Raw genomic sequence first — 23,446 nt, forward strand, 5'->3', positions numbered from 1 at the left:
TCTTAATATCTATCCCATTTATTCTTTCCATCTCCACTGGGTTTAGGACATTACTTTTTATACTCTTAGTGGGGGCTCTCTCTTCTCAAAATTTTCAGTATATTTTAATGTTTTTGTTTAATGTTGTCTCTGCATTATTACATATTTGTATACTTTTATAGCCTGAGTCCTATTTAAATTCCAATATTCATCTTCTACACACATGAACACTAAATTCTTGGCTTCCAGCACTGGTTTTCCTCCAACACCTGGGACCCAGTCCTTGGCTCTGGCTGGAGTCTGCCTTCTTCAACTTTGCAGCAGACTTAGGCCAGAGTCTGCCATTTTTGTCCTCTCTGCTTCGCTGCAGACTGCCATCTTCGTCTTCGCTGCAGCCGGAGTGCTGCTCCTGTAGATCCCTTGGTGCATCCTGCCCTCCCTCCCTCTCATAGTAGGCATCTTGCCCCTGGAACACTCCGCTCCTAGAACAGCTGGGTGGCTGCCAAATTTGCATATTCCCTCCTGATTGGCTGCTGGACATTATGGAGTGATGGTCAATTTGCATGTTTTTCTTTTATTAGTGTAGATTATTATATTCTCTATACTGTACTTTACATTTTCTTGACTATTTTGTAACTACTAACTGTATTTCTTAATCTACTCAGCTTTTTCAACAAATCTTCCAATTTGCCTCCCCTCTGGCAACCATAGGTCTGTTTGGTGAATCTCTTTCAATTTTTGTTTATTTTGTTCTTTAGATTCCATATATAAGTTAAATTATATAGTATTTGTTTTTGATTGCTTTGTCTAATACCTTCTAGGTTCATTTATACTGTTACAAAAGCTAAGGCTTCATTTTGTTTGTAACAGTATAAATGAACCTAGAAGGTATTAGACAAAGCAATCAAAAACAAATACTATATAATTAGAAGGCAGACTCCAGCCAGAGCCAAGGACTGGGTCCCAGGTGTTGGAGGAAAACCAGTGCTGGAAGCCAAGGGAAGGAAGGCCTATTGCACAAATCTCTTCATGCAATGGGCCTCTAGTATTATAATAACTAGGTATGGCCCCACATAGTTACTGGAAATAAAGTGTTTTCAGTGCTAGTAGAAAAATATACGAATTGGCTATAAGTTTTCAATTATCAAAGGATTTTAACAATACATATAAATATATGAAAAGCATAACTGCTTAATACTTATGAAAAATACAAACAGAATACAGATTATATACTACAAATATGTTTCAAATACAAAAAATCATAACCTAGAATTTTGACAGTAGAATAGATTGTTGTATATAATTTGCTTATTTATTATCCAAGAATGCCTATAAGTAAATATAAAAAACAGGTTTGGTTCCTAATGAATAGTACATGAATATAGAAAATGCGTAGCCATCACCAGGACAGAATGAGTGGCAGAGAACAACAATAAAATCTAAATTAGGTTTTGATTAGAACATTGTATAATTGCAATTATGAATATATATTGAATATTGTGTTACTTGATTTAATCTAATCCTCACAAATGCCCATGAAATAGAAAGTTTCTATTATCTATTGTATTTACAAATAAGAAAGTCAAAGCAGGAAAGAGTGAAATCAATGTGACCAAAGTTCCACAGATAAGCACAACAGGAATCTAACTTCTTCTGGATCGAGAGAGTAAGATGTTGACCACTATGGTATGATCACAAAAAACTGTACTAGGAAGAAAGAGGTAATTTCCCCAATTGTTCAAATGAGGAAATGGCAGCTTGGAGAGGTTAGCTTAATAAATCCCTCAGAGGAAGTAGAATCTAAGCCTCGAATTATAGGTAGAAGACCTCCTAGGGCTCCCCACACAGGGAGAAGAGGTTTACTCATTGTCATAAAAACATGCAAGTATTACAACAAAAATTAATTGGTATGTTGTGGAAAAATCATTAATTGAAAAAAATAATTTGGATTTCCACAAGATTTTACCACCATCATTTTTTCCAGAGTAATTTCTGAAATATTCATTTTCATTAAGTAACCATTTCAAACTAGGTTCTGCTTTTATGGGAAACTAGAGTGTAAGTAGCTTACTCAAGATTCCAGTTAAGAAATATGAACTAGGATTCCATTTGGTCTACCTAACACCTCTGTCTAACCACTTTATCTTCAAACATGCTGATGTCTTAGAGCACATGTGTCAAACACAAGGCCCGCGGGCCAAATCCAGCCTGCCAGGCCTTGCAATGTGGCCCGCACCGCGCTGTCATCACTGCACTCCGCTGTCAGTTTATGACATTGTCAGTTTATGACTATTCAGTAAACCATTCGGCCCGCGATTTAGGCTGGATTTTAGATTTTGGCCCCTTCTCTGATTGAGTTCGACACCCCTATCTTAGAGCAACATATCAATACAGAGTGATTAGAGATTGAATTAAGTAATGACATACTGCTGATTCAGTAGGTAAAGGACATATGAAGCAAAGGAACAGAATATTTATTTAATTAAAAGAAAGGAATAATAGAGAGAAACCAAGTCCAGGAAACACAGAGAACCCCAAACAAAAGGAATCCAAAGAGGACCATACCGAGACGTATCATAATTAAAATGTCAAGGGCAAAAGACAAAGAGAGAGCTGAGACCAGTTTGGCTCAGTGAATAGAGCGTCAGCCTGCGGAATGAAAGGTCCCGGGTTCGATTCCAGTCAAGGGCATGTACCTTGGTTGCGGGCACACCCCAGAAGGGGGTGTGCAAGAGGCAACTGATCGATGGTTGTTTCTCACCAATTTTTCTGACTCTCTATCCCTCTCTCTTCCTCTCTGTGAAAAATCAATAAAATATATTATATATAAAAAAAAAAAAAAAAGACAAAGAGAGAATATTAAAAGCAGTAAGAAAAAGTTAATTACCTATAAGGAAACACCCACAGGACTGTCAGCTGATTTCTCAACAGAAACTATGCAGGCCAGATGGGAGTTGCAAGAAATATTCAAAGTGATGAATAGCAAGAACCTACAACCAAGATTACTCTACCCAGCAAAGCTATCATTCAGAATTGAAGGTCAGATAAAGAGGTTCACAGACAAGGAAAAGCTAAAGGAGTTCATCACCAACAAACCAGTATTATATGAAATGCTGAAAGGTATTCTTTAAGAATATAAAGAAAAAAGTAAAGATAAAAATTATGAACAACAAATACGTATCTATCAACAAGTAAATAAAAAATCAAGTGAATTAAAAATCTGAGGAACAGAATAAACTGGTGAATATTATAGAATCAGGGGCATAGAAAGGGAGTGGACTGACAATTCTCAGGGGAAAGGGGTGTGGTGTGTATGGGAGGAGACTGGACAAAAATTGTACACCTATGGATGAGGACAGTGCAGGGGAGGTAAGGGCAGAGGGTGGGGTAGGAACCGGGTGGAGGGAACTATTGGGGGGGGGGGGGGGGGGAGAAACAACTGTAATAATCTGAACAATAAAGATTTATTAATTTTTTTTTAAAAAACTAAAAGGAAGGAATAGTAGGCCCATAGATCTTGTGATATGCATGAGATTACCATAGAAAAATGAGGTCTAAAAAAGTTCAGTTGGAATTTGTATTGCAAAGTACATAGTATACCAAGCTGATGAGTTTAATTTTAGGACAGTGCAGTAGGAAGTTTCTTCATTCTTTTAAACTTAAAGTTGATACAATATAAGTTGTGGTTTGAAAAATTAAGAAAAAAGGAATATGCAGAATTGATCAAAGAGGGAACAGATGGTAGAAGAAGACAAATATTACATCAGTTTAAGGAATATTGCTGAAATTAGGAGAGGAGTTTTGAAAGCAGAAAGATACATACACATATGAAAGAATAAAGGCAGAACATATAATACCTGGCAATAGGTAAGCATGAAGAAGTAAAAAAAAATGAAAGAAAAGTAATTTGCAACCTGGGAGACTCATGTCAAAATTACAAGAAATCAGAGAATCATACACAAATATGCACTCTTCTATGTCTAGGCAAATATTTGGAAATTACTTATATTTTCACAGGGGGTAAGGTCATTCTGGCATAGAAAGACTGGAATGTTTTGTACAACTAGATGCAGAAATCAGGTCCAAAACAAGGGGTTTCAACTTTGCCTTACAGACTAGGGAATAAAGGATTCACTATAGAGAAGTACAAAGATAATTCAAAGACTTAGAATTACCCAGCTAGTATTTGTGGCTAAGTTAAGGCTGGAGAGATGGGAACAGAAACTAAAATGTCACATCAAGGAAGAAAATATTAAACATCAGCTAAAAAAAACAACCTGCACGCACATAGTCAAAAAAGACAAAAAATGGTTCTTTAAATGATAAAACAATTGAGCTTAGAAAAAGGATGTCGGAGACGCCAAGAAGGAATTTTTCAGGGATCCTATAGATTCAAAGTGCTCAGTTAGCCACTTACTAACAGCAGGAGAAAAGCTCCACATGTACCTTAAAAAATATTTTCACTGTTCAGGAGAATTCTTTGCAGATTTTACCAATTTCAATATATTTAAGAAAATAAGATATAGGATTCATCCTTTTATTAAAATCCAGAAAAAAATAAATAAAAGTTAACCATTAAACAATAATATATACACTAACAAATCTTACTGAAGTCAAAAATGAAAAATGAGCCACAGAAAATAATTTAAATCACTGCCTAAGTCATGCGCAATTTTAGAAAACTAAATTAGCAAACAGTTTAATGCATAGCTCAGTGGAAAAAATATCTTTAAAATAACAAACATATTATTTTTACTTGAATTGAGAACTATTTTTCTTGGCCAACCTACAAAAATATGTTTCTTTTTTCTAAGAGTTCAGGACATAAATACCAACGTGTTAGCCAAGGATTAATAAAAAGATTGTTGCATTGAGTCTGTTTATAATTAAAATACAAAGTTCTAGGAAAATTAGTTCCTGAAGGGACTTAAAAATCTGAGTAAGTCCAAAAATCTTAATTTCTTCCTATATAGTCTAAAATTCCTTGCCCTCCCCTCAAACTGCCTCCAATTTAATCTATAATAGAAGAGATTCTTGAAAAGGTAAAGATTCAATATAAAGAAAGATACCGCTATCTATGGAATAAGGTACTTTTTTTAATCAAAATACTTGCTATAAAAATGTTTTAAGAGAACATTTTAACATACGCACACTACAAGCATATAGCTCTTTACAAGTGTGTTCATAAAAGTATGGTATGCTTAGAAGCAAACAATATAAAAGAGATTTAATGCCACCAGGAGTTTGGTCATGCCTTTCTCAAAAATAAACAAAAAAGAAAAGCACTGAAAAATAGATAAGGCTCATGTCCTCATTAAAAGAAAAAAACGAATAACTAAAATGAAATGTGTTAAATATGATGATGTAAAAAGAATAAAAAGCGACCACTTGTTGCCAGGCTGGCATGGCTCAGTGGCTGAGCATCAGACCCAGGAACCAAGAGGTGGTGGATTCAATTCCCACTCAGAGCACATGCCTGGGTTGCAGACTTAATCCCCAATGTGGGTGTGTGCAGAAGCAGCCAAATGATGATGTTTCTCTCTCATCAATGTTTCTCTCTGTAAAAAAAAAAAAAAAATACATTTTTTTAAAAAGGAGACCATTTGCATTTTACTCTAGTTTTGGCAGGGGAGGAGTATGGAAAACTTAGCAGGATATACATAGCTGTTACAAAAAGTATCCTGAAGATGGAGATCTCAAAGTTGAGACAAAAAAGTAGGATCAGGAAGAGAAAAGAATCTGCTAGCATGTGAAAAGGCCAAATACGCAAGAGCAAGATGCAGCTGGAGACCAGAATGAGTTCAGTACAGTTGGGATTGCAATGGAGAAGCAACTGAGCTACAGTGAAAGAACGAACGAAAGCAGAAAACAACCAAACTTTAAACATGCCAGCCTGGCAACCATGCCAGCCTGGCAACAAAGCTAATATTATTGTTTCCTGTACAGTTGGTTATGCACTGTTTTTAAAGTTTTACATAAAGTGATGCATCTAAGTTTCATAATCTTCTGTAACAGGTCTTAGAAAGTTATGAAACCTGATCTCGGGCTTAGAAACTTCAGAAATTTGCTTAGCATTATACATGCTAAAAAATTCCAACCCACCACACTCTGAAATAAGGCAGCTATTAACCACTTGGCCTCTGACTGCTCCTGAGGACAGGCAAAGCCCGAAAGGTGCACGGTTCTTCATCACATGTCACTGACCCCAGTGGAACACAGATAACAGAGAATGCCACGATGCTCTCCTAGTGACCACATGAGAACTTACTGCAGCCTGAACTCCGGAGGAGGAAAATAGAATGTAAAGAAAGGAGTAAATTTAAGGACACTTTGAAAGAAAATCTCCAGGAATAAAGATACAGAGAAAATAAATTGAAAAAGTGAGAAATAATACTTAAAATATCACTGATTGGTCGAAGATGCAAGAAACAGGATCCTAGGTTATATTTTCTTTAATAAAAATAGCTTCTAGGTAAGGTAATAACAACCACATTCATACACAAACATTTATGCATATTTATCAAGGCTTTATACTTTGAGCCAGATTTTAAATCAATTTTTATCAACCATGACATTTAATACATTAGAACTACTTTAATCTATGTGTAAGGGATAGGAAAACTGACATAAAGTGCCCATGGAACATGGGATTATAAAGAGCATTTAAATGGTGACATATATCCCATCTTTCTAGAACTTAAATGAAATTTTAGAGATTTGCATTTGATATCTATAATTAATGTAATATTAATTCTTAATGGTGTATGTATTCTTGTAACCATTTCTGGTCTGCATTTTAAAGCTATAAATAAATTTTTTTAAAAAAACTAAGAATGAAATCACTGCATTTGTAGCTATCACTGATACTTCTTTTGAAATTGCAGGTACCATAACCTTACCACCTCAACTTTCTAAGTACCAGAATGGGAGATGTTTGGAAATAACAATGATAATCTAAACCAGTTACTTTGCAGGCAGTACATTTACAGTCAGAAGATTCTGATCAGCCAGGATTCCTCCAACATTTACATAAGCCATGAAATGTTAGAACAATGAAAGAAAGAGGAAGAATAATACCAGGTCCTAATAGGTGATAAAAGAATAAGTGAATTTAAATTTGTAACAATCCTTCATGGGATAACAAAGGTTATAAATAACACACTATTATAATATCTGTAGCCAACATTCTCAAACCCCAAACAGACCAATTCCATCAAAACAAGTCCTTGTATCTCAAGAAGCTGAGCCTTTTTTAAAATCTAAGTGGTTGAAGACAAAACAACATGTTTAAGTTTGAGAAGAAAATGAAGTCTTTCAAATAGTTCAAGGGATAGCAGGGGGAAAATGTAAGCACAGAAATCAATCTCAATTAACTCTTCACCATGAGCTACATTAAAAGGAAAAACAACGTTGATTCTGCTCTAACAGAATTTATGTGTACAAATTACTATTTTGCAAATTGAGCATAAACTTATTTTTCAAGAAGTACTTAGTGAACTACTCATTAAAAAATCTTGTCCTTTCCCTGTACCACCAATGAATTCATTTGCTTTAGAACAAATTATGCAAATAAGAATAATTATTGATCAGTTGTCCTCAACTAGAAGATTTGGGGGGAGGGCCTCTGGGAGGATATGGTCATTCTAACTCATAATAGAAAATATCTATATGAATACCTGAGATTTACAATGTGAAAAAAATACAAAGTTACGTCAAAGGCAAAATATTTTTATAAAATATCATCTCACTTCTGTGAATTTTATATATTTAATAGTAACAAAAATGTTATTTTAATTTTTCCAAGGAAGGCAAGTGAAGAAAATCATTTCTTACACTCAACCTTATCAATTTGATTCCATAGTAAACAAAAAATCATAATCTTAATAACTATTTATAACTTAAAATATAATTTTATAAGGTTTGAATGCTCTCCTACATTTAAGCTCTCACAGTGCTCACTCAGCTGCCAAGAAATTTAGGGATTTTGGAAGAAAAAAATACAGAAATTAAAGTTAAATAAGGAAGAAAAAAATTAAGACTTGGCCAGTGTAGCTCATTTGGCTGGAGCGTGATCTAATATACCAAAAGGTTGCCAGTTTATAGGTTTTGAATCTCTGGTCAGGGCACCTACAGATGGAAACCAACTGATGTTCTCTCTTCTCTCTCTTTTCTCTCTCTCTCTTCTCTCCCTCTCCCTCTCCACATCCCTCTCCCCACATCCCTCTCCCCACATCCCTCTCTCCACATCCCTCTCTCCACATCCCTCTCTCCACATCCCTCTCTCCACATCCCTCTTCCGTCCCTCCATGTCTCTCTAAAGTCAGTAAGCATGTCCTCCTGTGAGGATTAAAAGAGAAAGAAAAATTGAGACCAGCTGAGGTATTTCTGAACAGAAATATGCAAATACTAAAGAACTGAACACAACTCTCTAAAACAGGAACTCCACCCCCTCCTAAATTCTTTCTTTTTCTTACAGAAATAAGGAGAATTGAGTGGCCTGTGCTTAAGCCATTTTCAGCTCATGTACTGGCCAACTGTGTCACCAGCCTTCTGCTTTAGAGAATGCTTAAAAGGAACTATTTTAAAAATGGGCAAAGAACCTAGATAGATACTTTTCGAAAGAGAGCGTAGGAAGGCCAAGAGGCATATGAAAACACTAGAGGACCAGTGCATGAAATTTGTGCACAGGGGTGTGTGTCTCTCAGCCCAGCCTGCACCCTCTCCAATCTGGGACCCCTAGAGGGATGTCTGACTGCCCTCCCACAATCCAGGACTGCTGGCTCCCAAATGCACACCTGCCTGCCTTCCTGATTGCCCCTAACTACTTCTGCCTGCCAGTCTGTTCACTCACTAACCACTTCCCTGCCAATTTGATTGATGCCTAACAACTCCCCTGCCAGCCTGTTTACCCCTAACTGCCCTCCCCTGCAGGCCTGGTCAACCCTAACTATCCTCACCTGCAGGACTGGTCCACTCAAACTGCTCTCCTCTGCAGGCCTGAGTCCCCCACAACTGCCCTTCCCTGCAGGCCTGATCGCCTCCAACTTCTCTCCTCTGCCGGCCTGGTCACCCCTAACTGCTCTTCCCTGCAGGTTTGATCCAACCAATTGCCCACCCTTGCAGGCCTGGTCCCTCCCAAATGCCTTCCCCTTCTGGCCATCTTGTGTCCACATGTGGGCAGTCATCTTTGACCACATGGGGGAAGCCATCTTGTGTGTTGGAGTGACAGTCAATTTACATATTACTCTTTTATTAGATAGGATAGAGGCCTGGTGCATCGGTGGGAGCCAGCTGGTTTGACCTGAAGGGTGTCCCAGATCAGGGTGGGGATTCCCTTGGGGTGTGGGTGGCCTGTGCGAGGGACGAGTGGTGGTTTACAGGCCAGCCCCGCCCCCCGGTGATCCAAGAGAAGGCTCTGGTATCTAGGATTTATTTATCTTCTATAATTGAAACTTTGTAGCCTCGAGCAGAGACCAAGGCAGGCAGGCCAAGGCTGTGGAAGCTTGGCTTCTATGTCTTCAGTGGAGTATGAAGAAGAGGGGCAGTTAATGAATTACTTTAGAGAATTAGGGATTATTAAAAGTAGGAAGCAACAATGCTTCTCAAATGTTTAACTTAATTCCAATAAATAGCAATATTGCTATTTCATCTTACAATATGGGAATTACAGTATTTGTAGAAAAAGGGGAAAAAATGTTCACTCTCCAAATCTTATGCAGTCAGATTTACTTACTAAAATTAAAAAAAATTCAAAGTAATAATGCTTGCTTATTGTAAAAGAAAGTAATAAGATAATAAATTAAAAGAAACCTGAAAACTTACCCCAAAACATCCCCTTATATCATTAGGAATTTGTTGTGGAAACTTCATGCTTACTTTCAGTACTTTAATTTCTTTATATAATTTGTTCAACTACTAAAAGCTGATCTACAATCTCCTTTCAGCCATAAGAACAGAGAAAAAAGAAAATGTGAAGAAAGAAAAACACAAGAAAACAGCTCTTAGAGATACCAAATGAAAATACAATAGGGCACATATACTTAGGTCTCAATGAGGAAATAAAGAACATAAAACCATTGGATAAAATGTCTTAGCACTTAAAATAGCAATTTTTCTAGACCATTATAAAACCATGTTAAAGGCAACTGGAAATGGCCTGTGTAGCACTGATTATATGCATCATATTATTTCAAAACTAAAAGTGGCTTATGAGTTGATTCTATTTCTACAGGCAGGCCTCATGATTAGTGAGAACAATATACTGTAGGCTTAAAATGTTAATGCAATTTCTTAACCAATATTTTTTTAAAGAATAGCAGCTCCATTGCTCACTGATTGTAGAAGAAAAATTTTTCTAAAACAAATGGCATACAGATAAGTAAGAATAAAGAGAATTAGTATATAAAGTTATTATTTTCATCATCACATTCAGTTGCACAGCTTAGAACAAATATCTTTATGACTGCCTGCAATGAAAATATAAAAAGGCACCTGAAGGTCATGGCTAAAAATGAATGTGGATATCTTTATCCACAGTGCAAGCCTTTAATGCCTAGTTCTAGCAGCTGTGTTCTAAAGCAAGAAAATCATGAGTATCCTTGATTCCCCGTGCAGTAATACACACACCATCAAAGATTTTTCATGCAGTAGAATTTCTGACTAACTTCCCTGCTGTTTTAGGCTTTTAGCTCCACAGGCCAAAGAAGCAATAACATGGCCAGTCATAAAGGAACAGGAGAACTGATGAGTACCCCTTAAACTACATAAATCACTCTGTATTGCCATTTGCATATACTAGAAAGGAACCCAGATGTTTAGCAAGTAGCCAATCAAAGCCTTTTTTAGGAAACTCAACATTCTTAAACAATATCCTTAGATTTAATTGCATTAAAATCATGTATGCTTGCCAAAAACAAAAGTGAATATTAAAAATGGACACAGACATAGAGATGAAAACTAATGTGTTTATGTCAGTTTATATTATTCAGAAGTGATTTTAAAAGATTATATTTTATTCTAATTATAATAAAATTTCATAGAAGCTAAAATTCGATTCTGAAAGAATGAAGAGCATATTAAAAAGACACCAGGGATGAAAATGAACCAGCCCAGGATACCAAATGGTCCAATAAGGAAAGAGGAAATATTACTTAAGGAAAAAAATTAGTTCCTTATTATTAGAGAGCTGTTGAGGAATAACCACTAACCCTATTCTTACCCAAAATTAAGAGAAAAGTAGCATGTAATGAGTGCCTACAACACTACACCAGAAACAGGACCCACATTTTCACATGTGCTACATCGATTATTTTCAAACACAAAGCCAGGTATTTTTTTCCCCCTTTCACACACAGTGAAAATTAAGTTTGTGGAGTTTATATAACCTAGACAAGACCACATAAGCAGTGAATGAAGGCAGACAATAGGGCCCGCATTAGAAGGGCAGGTTTCCAATTCTGGTACACATGCTCCAGGCTCACACTGTCTTCAATGCTGAATTTATGTAAGGCTGAAATGCTGCCTGTAGCTCTCGAAAACACTACCCAAAGTAGGCCTTGCATGTGCTGGCAAGGCTCCCCTGGAAATGAGTACTAGTATGTCCACTTCAGAAGAATTTCCACCAGGTCCTTAGGTCCCAGTACTATTCCTCACTTGATGTTTCTACTCCGCAGTTCATTGATAATAAAAGTAGAAATATGTAAAGCTAATGGAAAATTATTATGTGCTACATACATATGGGATGCTTTAATCATTATGTTTTAAAATTTGGCTAAGTTTAAGACAGGTTCCAGTCATCATATTATCAAAGATCAACAAAATAATCTGCGATTGGCATTAATATATCCAGGTGATATGGCAACTCTCTTCAAAAGTTTTTTGTTTTTGTTTTTGTTTTTGTTTTTGTTTTTGTTGCTACTGTGAACATGATAGACTTCTATAAAGAAATGCTCTGGGATTTTATAACAAAAACAGAATTTAATTTTAAAACACAGATTTTTGTTTCTACATTTGCTATTGCTAGAGCTAAACACAATTATGTTAATTTCTGCATAAGTTCTGCAAAATTTTGCCAATTAGGAAATAATACTAAATTCCCTTCTAAGGAGAAACCAAGAGAGCAGCATAAACACCTAAACTGCTGCCTCGAACAACAATTTTAAAACTACAACAAAAAGACAAAACGGGCATCATCCAGAACCACGGCTGGCTAAGTGAAAATTCTACAACTAGAAGGAAAGAGAAAAGCACACTGAGACTCAGAGGAGCTGCAGAAGGCAAAGGTAGGGAGGCACAGGTGCTGAGAAGGCTGGCAACTGAGCATGCAGCTGGCTTTCTCAATCGGGAGGGAGACAAAAGCTCCCTACTGCTCTGAACTCCAGTTCCAGACGAGATTCTGGGGACCCAAACTCATACGGGGAGAAATTGGACAGTCAGGAAAGAGAAAAGCACAATTAGACTCAAAGGAATTGTGTAATGCAGTGGTACAGGTACGGAGGTGCGTGTATGGAGAGGGCTGGCAACTGAGTATGTAGCTGGCTTTCTCAATCGGGAAGGAGACAAAAGCTCCCTACTGCTCTGAACTCCAGTACCAGGCAAGACTCTGGGAACCCAGAATCATTCGGGGAGAAATTGGACTGTCTGGCAGCAGGCAAAACTTGAGGGTGGCTTTCTCTCAGAGGTGCTTGCAGCAATTACTGCAAGACACTGAGACACACAGGCCTATTAGGGCAGGGCTGACAGGAAACCATTGTTGTCTGCTCCACACTGAGACTCCGCTCCATCCAAGCTGAGCACAGAGACTTTTGTAAGTCTTGTCTCATAAGGGTGTCTCCAGCACAGAAGTTCTCCTAGCATAGAACAGCAGATCCTCACAGCCAATTGGCCTAGAGGTCAATTCCTCCCGGTGATACCAACAGCAATCAAGGATTAAAACTACAACAAGACTGTGCACACAGCCCACAAAGGGGTGCACCAAGAGTGTCCACCTCAGGTAACTGGGAAGGCTGAACTGGGCCCTATAGGACACCTAGCACACAAAGCCACTCTATCAACTAAGGGATGCAGCCAAAATGCGGGGACAAAGAAACAGATCAGAAACAAAAGGAATGGAGGAAAGCAAACAACTGGATATAGAATTCAAAACCACAGTTAAAAAGTTTTTCAAGAATTTTCAAAAAAAAGGTCGATAATTTTACCGAGACCCTTGAGGATATGAAAAAGGACCAACTAGAAATTAAACATACACTGACTGAAATGAAAAATAATATATGGAGATCCAACAGCAGACTAGAGGATCACAAGAAACAAGTCAAAGATTTGAAATACAAAGAAGCAAAAAACACCCAACCAGAAAAGAAAAAAGAATCCAAAAATTTGAAGATAAGTGTAAAAAGCCTCTGGAACAACTTTAAGCGTACCAACATCAGAATTATGGGGGTGCCAGAAGAAGAGAGAGAGCAAGATACTGAAAACCTATTGGAAGAAATAATGACAGAAAACTTCCCCCACCTGGTGAAAGAAATAGACTTACAAGTGCAGGAAATACACAGAACCCCAAACAAAAAGAATCCAAAGAGGACCACACCAAGACACATCATAATTAAAATGCCAAGGACAAAAGACAAAGAGAATATTAAAAGCAGCAAGAGAAAAACACTTAATTTCCTTCCAGCGAGTACCCATACAGTTGTCAGCTGATTTCTCAACAGAAACTATGCAGGCCAGAAGGGAGTGGCAAGAAATATTCAAAGTGATGAATAGCAAGAACCTACAACCAAGATTACTCTACCCAGCAAAGCTATCATTCAGAATTAAAGGTCAGATAAAGAGGTTCACAGACAAGGAAAAGCTAAAGGAGTTCATCACCAACAAACCAGTATTATATGAAATGCTGAAAGGTATTCTTTAAGAAGAGGAAGAAGAAAAAGAAAAAGTAAAAATTATGAATAACAAATACTTATATATCAATAAGTGAATCTAAAAATCAAGTGAATTAATAATCTGAAGAACAGAATAAGCTGGTAAATATAATAGAATCAGGGGCATAGAAAGGAAATAGACTGAAAATTCTCAGGGTGAAAGGGATATAGGGGTGTGGGAAGAGACCAGACAAAAATTGTACACAGTTGGGTGGGAAGCGGGTGGAGAGGAGCTATGGGGGGGAAAGGAGGAGCAATTATAATTACCTAAACAATAAAGATTTATTAACAAATAAAATAAAATGTAGAGAATCCCTTGAGAATATAAAAATTAAAAATAAATTCCCTTCCTTTTAATAGAAAACTATAGTCAGAAGTTGGAGGCAGGGGCCTTTGAGTACTTTAATCCTATAACCCAGTAATATGGTTACTCAGTGTCTATGGGCTAAATAATTAAAAAATACATAAACAAACAAAATGCATTACAGTTGCTATCTTCTAGCATCAGAACCTTACCATTAACAATGGCTGATACGGCTGCATATGTCAAAACTTCTACAGCTCCTACATGTTTTAGCGAAATGACTCTGCAGTCATTTCACTGACCAGTCAGCAGCTATTAAAATCAGCTTTCTGAAGAAGTCACCTTCTTATTTTTTATTAAGTATCATTTCATAATATGAACTCTATGTAAGCTGGATAATTCTCGATGTCTGTGAAATGTGAATTTTTTTCACTTATATAAGGGAAAGGAAGAAAATTTTCCCCTATGCAGTCAGATCAGAGGAGAAACTAACTGATAAGACTTGTGAAAGCAGAACTCATGGCCTGATCACTCCACATCACATTTCATCACATCAAGGAAAACAGGAAAAACCTGACTTAATGACTGCCTTGATCATTTGCTATAAAGTATGCCCAAGTAATTTCTGGGTAAGTTTATTTTTTTATATATATTTTTAATGATTTCATAGAGGAAGGGAGAGGGAGAGATAGAAACATCGATGATGAGAATCACTGATTGTCTACTTCTTCCATGCCCCCCACTGGAAATCAAGCCTGCAACCCAAGCATGTACCCTTACCAGAAATGGTTCAAAGTTCAACATTAAATCAAAGAGCTACACTAGTTGGGCAAATCTGGTTAAGTTTACTAGTAAAATGTTTCTTGACTACTATCTTTTTACTCACATCCAAAACAGACTCTAATTTTTAAACTTACTTTTGCCCTAGATTAATTAAAAGCATGTCAAACTGGCAGCGAGTGCACTGCATGCAGCCCAGGAGTCTTTTTGCGGCCCAGCCAATATAACTGTATGTAAGAAATGTTTTAATAAAAATTTCATAAATTAATTTTCACAATATCCTGATATACATAATTATTCATAACGAACTACAACTTTCACTAATGTCTGATTACTGTAATCATGTTGCATTCATTTCCCTTATGTGCTTATGCACAGGCGCACCATTTCTCTCCACTAATACTAGCAGTGACTATTTTAGCAGCCGATTGTCATGCCATTAGCCTTGCACTGACTTGTTTGGTGTGCGCAACAGGAAATATTCCGCTTTTGGAGAACAAGAAAAGTAGGTTTACTTGCGTTATGTTTATTGATTTGTGCAGTTATTCAGTGTCTGGTAAGTTAACATTCAAGAAAAAATTAATTTTTATTAAAATGTTCTATTATTTTATGTTAATGATTACTCATTTATTTCAGCCCTTTGTATTCAGCATGTCTCTATCAACACAAACCTACATTTCTATGAAAATTGAAGCTTTTGTTTTTTTGTGGCCCACATAAACTCAAACCTTGTTTATTTGGCCCATGTTAACCTTTGACTTTGACATGTTTGCCCTAGAGCTTCAAAAACCAGGCCTTAAACTGTAATAAATAAAATAAAATGGAAACATTTTCTTAGAAACCTACCATTCCCATGTTTGTGAATATGTAATAGGGAATAAAAACTCTATGCTACACTGACTAACCATTAAATGGAATTATAATAAAATGTAACAAACTGATAAAAGGAATTCACATACTTAAAGGCCATGATCATAGCTTCAGTTGATGCAGATCACCCAACTGCAGGAATTGGCTGGAGGTATGCTGTCAGCTCCAGTATGCTGACATTAAAGGTCCATGTGGGGATGAGCAAAGACAAGACTGCATGTCCACAGCCCCACCTTCTGATCTCTTTGTTTTCTTACCCTCTCCCTCACTATAAAAACCCCTGCCTGCACTGAAAATGCTAAGATGGGTTTTGGATAAAAGTCTCCCATATTCTCAGGTGATCAGCACTTATATAAACCTCTTTCCTGTTTCTTACCGGCACCTGTCTCATGTGTTTAGTTTTTATGGAGACAGGCAGCCAAACCTTGGTTCTAGTTACAAATATACTCATTGTGTATTATGCAAATATTTGTTACAATGCATATTTTCAAACGTTTAAAAAAGTATTAGAATAATACTTTTAGAATAGTTGAATTATTCTTCTTTGGAAATAAGAGAAACAATAAGCATTCTGTAGCAATATTTTATTTAAATATATTTTCTATTTACTTAACACTTAGCTATTTTTTTAATCCTAATATCTAGGACTCAACAAATACAGGCTAAGGAAAAACAGACAAAATTCCTATATTAGCCATCTTCATATAGAAGGAATAAACAGGTCAGGAATGCTATGTTCAGTATGAAGGATGAAATAAAAGCATTATGGCTGGAGACAGTGAAAAAAGTGCATTTTTTCTTGAACGTTAACTTACCAGACACTGAATAACTGCACAAATTAATAAACATAACGCAAGAAAAAAGTGCATAAAATAAGGAAAAAGATATTGAGCTTGCTCCTAAAACTCCTGGTTTCGAGACTGAGACTTGACACTGAAGGGAGGGACTTGCAGACAAGGGTACAAAGGTGAGAGTGACACACTTGAATTGAGTCATCACCAAACATTTAAAATAGTTTTCCTAAAACAGTTTCTCTCCTTTAGTATAATCTGTCAATCATCTAAGGGTTTTGCTTAATTGAGGCGGGGGGGGGGGGGAAGGGGCGCGGGGGGGGGGGGGCGCGGGGGGGGGGGGGGGGGGCGGGGGGAAGAACACCTAGAACATGGATTTTCCTCCAAAGGTTATATTCTCCTATAACAGAGCTTAAGCTGTGGCTGGAAGGTGACTAGCACCTCCTTGCTATCTTTGCAAATTGGTTACAGGCCTGTACACCAAGGACTCTACATTCTGGTCCTTAATTCTTTCAATAATCCTATATAATAAAGAGAGAATATGCATATTGACTGTCACTGCACCAGAAAAATGGTGGCACCCACAGTGGAGGCAGGGGTTTCCATAACACAAGATGGCTGCACCCACGGTGGAGGCCAAATTCCCATAACGAGGCTTAATGAGCAACCAGCAGGCACCTGACGCTGGGCCACCCCCATCCCTGTGGGGCTTGACAGGGAGTTCGGGCCCTGCCCCCCATCCCAGCACCAGGTGACCTGAGGGTGCACCCCCTCACCCAGAGGGTCTTGACAAGGGTGGGACTGGCTGGGTCTTTAGCCCAAAGGGGGTGGGGAGCGTAGTTGGGCTGGCGGGTTTGGGTCTAGCTCAATTTTGAGGTGCATGTGGATAGGTGGAGACTTGACTCTGGGTCCCGTGGTGCACCCCAGACTCTGACAGGAGGAAGATTTTCATATACATTTTACTAATTTTCTTTCATCTCTGACACTTTTATAATAAAGGGAAATAGTAATATTAAAATATTTCCTCTAATTCCTTTAGTGTGCATGAATTTTGTGAACTGGGCCACTAGTGTAAAGTTCCTGACTTTCTTTTGTAGAATTAATTAGTTGAAATAAACAGTGGAGATATAATAACAAGTTGGCATATAATCTAATAACTTCCAACATTAAATTATAGTCTACACATAGAGAAATGGTAATGGTTAAAAGGAATTCAGATTTCTTAAAGTATATTAAACATCAAAATTATGGGGCTTGTTACTTTTATTGTTTCTTTGGTCTGAGAATCAAAATTGCATAAGCATGAACACTTTCTTAAGGCAATACAACCAACTCCCATTTATTCTTCAAATCCTTCATGCTTCCTCTGAGATCTCTCAGAAAAAGAAAGTCACAGGTTAACATTGAACCTGATATAGGATTCAGCTCTAGGCAATTCTGAGCAAAGTGAACTACTCACTAAAAAGCAAGACTACTATTTTTGGAAAAAATGTTGAGCTTGATACCAAGTGCTTCCTGGTACAGAGTTCCAATAATATACAGCATATCACTAATCTTTTGTTATAGAGGCATAACTCACTAATATTCTAACAGAGGAAAAGAAGATTCAATATTTCCTTATGTAGGAACAATTCCACAAAAAGGAGAAAGACACATTCAGCTTCCAGAGGTGCCTGCCAGCTCAGCATTCTATGCACTCTTTTGTCTTTTTCAATTTCTACTGTTTATTCCCACTGCAAAGCTGATGTGCTCATAAGTGTCTTCAAACAAAACAGATAACAAGAGACAAGCACTCTAGTAGGAAATAGAACAATGACAAAAACATTGGAGACATATAAAATCTAGAACTCCATAAACCTCTTTAGTCCAGATGACATAAGGCAGCCAGCCATCATTTCTACCCTGGTAATCCCAATTGTACAGGCAGAGGGTTGTTTGTGGTTGTTGTTCTTTTACCATATGTAGCATTCTTTTATCTACCATTCTCTTTACTATATTTTTAATGGAAAAACCTAATTAGAAAAAAGCCACAGAAGTGCCATCAGGTCATTAAAGTTAGGTGACTAATAGGGAACAGTTACAAGAATAAATTCACAATTAAATGAGAATAGCTGGAAGACATTTCCAGTGCATGCAGCATAACCTATTAGTCCTCTTCTGCACAAACAACTGTGCTTGCTTTCAGTCTAAGTTTTAATATAGGTTTAGTTTTTGCTGTTATTGTCCAGTTAAATAGATTTCAGTCTAGTTAATTATCCTGTTTACATAAATTTAGTGTTTACATCATTTTTTAAGCTTAAGCCAAGGAAAAAGATTTTTTAAGCTCAGGATTCATAGCTAATGTCATCTATATTAGACCACATAGACAAAGGAAGTACTTATTTTCTACAAAGCTCGATTATGTAACTAATACTTCAAATAATTTCAAGAGAAACAAATCAAGACAATTTTGGGGGGGGGGGGGGGGGAAATATGTGGCTTTTACATGCAATCCCTTTTGCTTAAAAAATAAACTATTTTAGCCGAAACCGGTTTGGCTCAGTGGATAGAGCGCCGGCCTGCAGACTGCAGGGTCCCAGATTCAATTCCGGTCAAGGACATGTACTTTGGTTGCGGGCACATCCCCCATAGGGGGTGTGCAGGAGGCAGCTGATCGATGTCTCTCTCTCATCAATGTTTCTAGCTCTCTATCCCTCTCCCTTCCTCTCTGTAAAATATCAATAAAATATATGTTAAAAAATAAATAAACTATTTTATATCAAACTAGAGGGCTGGTGCATGAAATTCATGCACAGTGGGAGGTCAGGGCTCCCTCAGTCCAGCCTGCACTCTCTCCAATCCCTCGGGGGATTTCCAACTGCTGGCTCAATACATTATGCAAAGGAACTTGGCCTTGGCAGCTTGGCGGGACCTAACAGCATTCAATGTCTTCAGTAATGTCTGACAGTTTTTCTGAGAGTTCAATGTCAAACCAAATAGATCAATCAACACTGCTTCTGACACCCTCAGTAACTATCCAAAGCCCTTCAAAGAAGACTTTTGTGCCCTCCCCCAAAGTTGCCTATAAAGGAATATTAGCATAAATAAGAATGCAAAATTAGATCAATCTCATAGTTACAACAGAAATATAATATATGGCTGGGGGAAAAGGGAGGGAAGAATCGCAGTGATCTAAAAATGTGACCAAAACTGTAACTCTAGACCTCTCCCAGAAAAGTCAGAATATTATCATAAGAGAATCATGGCAATTAAAGCAAAGCTATTTCTTAATTTATTTTCCAATAGAATATGTACATCTTTACAGAAAGGCAACAGTTCCTCTGTTTTTATTTTCATATAGGGAATTTAAAATGGGAATTTACCTGTTGACTTAGGCAAGTCCTGTTTTTTAACCACATGGTATCAATTTACGTGATATATCATTAATCCTGACATGACTGCCATGTTAGGTCACATCCCTTCAAAGAAATATGGGGCCTTACATTCAGTATGTTAAACAGAGCTGCAGTTTAAAAATCCCGTTTTTAAGAGATAAAAGCTGAAATGATCTATACATTTCTCTCCAGGGTTTACACAATACTCCAGGCATGGCAATTACCACAAAGCAACTGGAATTTGTGAGACATACTTGCAGCCTGCTCCCTACTGTTCCTGTCTGTGGACTTTATCACCTCAGCCCGTTCTCCCAACAGGCGGGAGGTCAGTCTTTGGGGACCTGCTTCTATGACCCCCTGGGCCTCAGGCTTCCTCTGGCCACCACTCCTAAGGTCTACTCCCTATCATACAAAACTCCCACTTGTGTGCATTGCGCTAGTTTTGAAAATATTAAGAGAAGTGCAGGGTGACCGTGAAATTCCACAACAGTGTCTGTCTGGCTCCAGGCAGTCCAGTGCTGGGCTCCAGGGCGCTGTCTCTACCTTCCCAGACCTGCCCCTCAGGTGGTGCCCCGCCCTGCAGGGACTTCCAGGTCTACAGCCTCCAAGGGCCACGCCCCTCCCTGTCTCCCACACTAAACCTTGCTGCCTGCAGTAGGCTTTGCCCCCACCCACCCCACCACACCTCAACCCAGCCCTCCCCACCCCAAGCGCAGCCCAGTGACACCTGGAAGCCACAGGAGAGTCACCTGAAGTCTCAGTCTGTCCCTGCACCACAGGGACTGCCCTGGCCCACGCACCGCCTCACCCACCTCAGCGTGGACTACACCGGACCCTGCCTGCCTAGGACCCTGCAGTCTGAGGACATCGGACCCCGCCTGCCTAGGACCCTGCAGTCTGGGGACGCTGGACCCCGCCTGCCTAGGACCCTGCAGTCTAAGGACGCCGGACCCCGCCTGCCTAGGACCCTGCAGTCTAAGGACACCGGACCCCGCCTGCCTAGGACCCTGCAGTCTGCAGACAGACAGCTGGGGGAGGCAGCCGGCGGTGGGCTGGGGAGACAGCAGTTCCTGGTGAAGGCGGCCTGTGGAGCCTGCTCCCCGCTGCCCCACCCCCCACTGTGGGTGCCAAGAAATAAGTGAGGGTGTGGTGGTCAATTTGCATATTACTCCTTTATTATATAGGATTTACAAAGACAAATAATATTACTTCCTTAAGAGAAATCTACAAATGCAGTAGTAAGATAAAGTTATGCTTTTAGAATATAATTAAATGTATAATATTTTTAAAACTCTGGGATGACATTTTTTTCTCCTAATCTAGTAATAAAAATGGTCATATTTACATACTTAGCTAACTGTACCTTCCCTCCTTGCTTAACAGAACCCCAATTGCATTCAATGATGAGCAGCTATACTTCAGGGAAGAGAATTGACTACACCTCACACAAGCTCAACCAGCCAAACTCTAAACCAAGGTACTCTTACTCCCTTTGATTTAGAACTCAACAGGCAAGCAAGTAATGCAAGTCCCCACATCATAAAAAGCACTATTCCTCTTCCTCTGTACACGGGTTTGATGGTTGGGTCTTTGGCAGGAAAGAACAAGCTTGCAAGCACAGCAAGGAGCCCTGTGAAGGCTCCTGGAAGAGATGGAGAATTCAGATTCACAGTGAGGTCACTGAGGTGCAAATGAGCATCCTCACTCTCCACTACCACCTCTGCCTCCCCCTTCCTTTCCTTCAGGCTTCTTATCAATGAGTAATGAATGTTTCCTTATTATACAATCTAGATTTTCTGTTATCAGCAGACAATTTTAACCAGGCATGATTCCAGCTCCTTCACAGGTATTACATTACAGCAACCATCTGAGGAAGGTTCTATGATTATCCCCATTTGATAAATGAGTAAACTAAGGTATGGACTAATTTAACATTATGCCAGAACCTCATGTTAAATCTCATATATAGTAAAAAGCTAATAATCAGCAGGTCTGACTCCAGGCCCATGCTAAATAATCTGAGACTTAAAAACATTTTCATTTAAGTGATAATGAAATAATAATACCAATTAGCTTGAAATCTGTATTATTTTGAGAAAACTATGTTTTACCTAAATAGAACTTGCCTGATTTTCTAATTATCCAAAATTATTTCAATCACACAATGTTTTAGTATGCTAATGTTTACTTAGGATAAAAATCAGTACATGTCCTTTACCATCAGTGGTATCACATTCAAACTGTTCTTTTTAATAGTTTCATATTAGAACATCCTACATTCAAAAAATATTTTAGGTTTATCCTATAAAACATAGTCTTAATTAAAACTATCAGTATCACAAATATTGATAACTCCTTATGAGAAACCTGTGCTCAGGAACCACCACAGAGTCATTTTATATTAATGTTAGACAAACTATAACATACAGCCCGTTATTTAACCAAATTCTGTTTGAATAAATTACCTTTAATCCTCATTGAAATGGAAGAAAATATATCTTGGTATATGGGTTAGAATATTATACCAAAAATGTAGAAAAGGATTCCTTATGTTACCTGTTCTTGCTTCTCCAGCCATTTGTCCACCATGGGGTGACTAGCACTCAGAGATGAGCGAGCATTATCGCGCTGAAATTGGTTAGACCAGTGACTTGTATCTCGTGGGAGGCTTCTGTAATTTTCATCTTTCTATTCAAAAAGAAACAAAAAGTTGTGTTGTAAAAGACAGATTCTGCAAATTAATGATTCACCTGGTTTGCACTTGCTCCCAAATCAACCTCCCCAAGCCAAGTATATGTACAAAAAAAAAACAAAAACAAAAAAAAACTTTCTATATAAAACTTTTACTGTTTTTATTCTCTTCTTCTTTCCAATCTCATAATATTTTGAGATATTTTCTATAGTTTACCAAAAAGGTTTACTAGTAAAATAAGAAAGACTAATGAATTTGGCTCCCCATTTAGATCTTTATAGTTTTATGACTTTGAGCAAGAAATGTAAGACCCTTTGGCTGTTCTGAGCTTGTAATGTTCACAAGCTATTTGTGAGCATTATTTCAGATATCAAGTAAAGAAACAAATTAGTCTATCCCAATGCATGGTACATAATCTTATATAATAAAAGCCTAATATGCAAATTGTCCTCTCTGGGAGGTAGTCATTCCAATGGGGAGTTGGAATGCTTGCTATGATGTGCGCTGACCACCAGGGGACGGAGCAGAGCATAACAGGCGTTGGTGACATGGTGCTGGCAGGTGGCAGCAGTGGAGGTGCTGCCAGGCCCATTGGGCCCTGATCACAGTGGGACCCTGCAGACTGTGGCCGTGTGTGTGTGTGTGTGTGTGTGTGTGTGTGTGGGGGGGGGGGGGGGGGGGGTACGGGAGGGGACACAGACCACCACCCGGATCCCAGTCACTTAGCCTGGCGGAAG

General features: G+C 38.2%; 1 protein-coding gene across 28 annotated transcripts in view; it reads right to left on the bottom strand.

The window, feature by feature from the left end:
• PARD3 (par-3 family cell polarity regulator) overlaps positions 1 to 23,446 on the bottom strand; it is a 562,402-nt gene that overhangs the window by 339,799 nt on the left and 199,157 nt on the right. For all 28 annotated transcript variants that reach the window (XM_084876589.1, XM_084876591.1, XM_084876586.1 and 25 more), the window contains exon 5: positions 22,574 to 22,705. In XM_084876589.1, coding sequence (XP_084732715.1) covers positions 22,574 to 22,705 — 132 coding nt within the window. The remainder of the gene's footprint in view (positions 1 to 22,573; positions 22,706 to 23,446) is intronic.

Source organism: Pipistrellus hanaki, assembly GCF_964339955.1.
Source record: "Pipistrellus hanaki genome assembly, chromosome: 1".
Classification (NCBI taxonomy): Eukaryota; Metazoa; Chordata; class Mammalia; order Chiroptera; family Vespertilionidae; genus Pipistrellus; species Pipistrellus hanaki.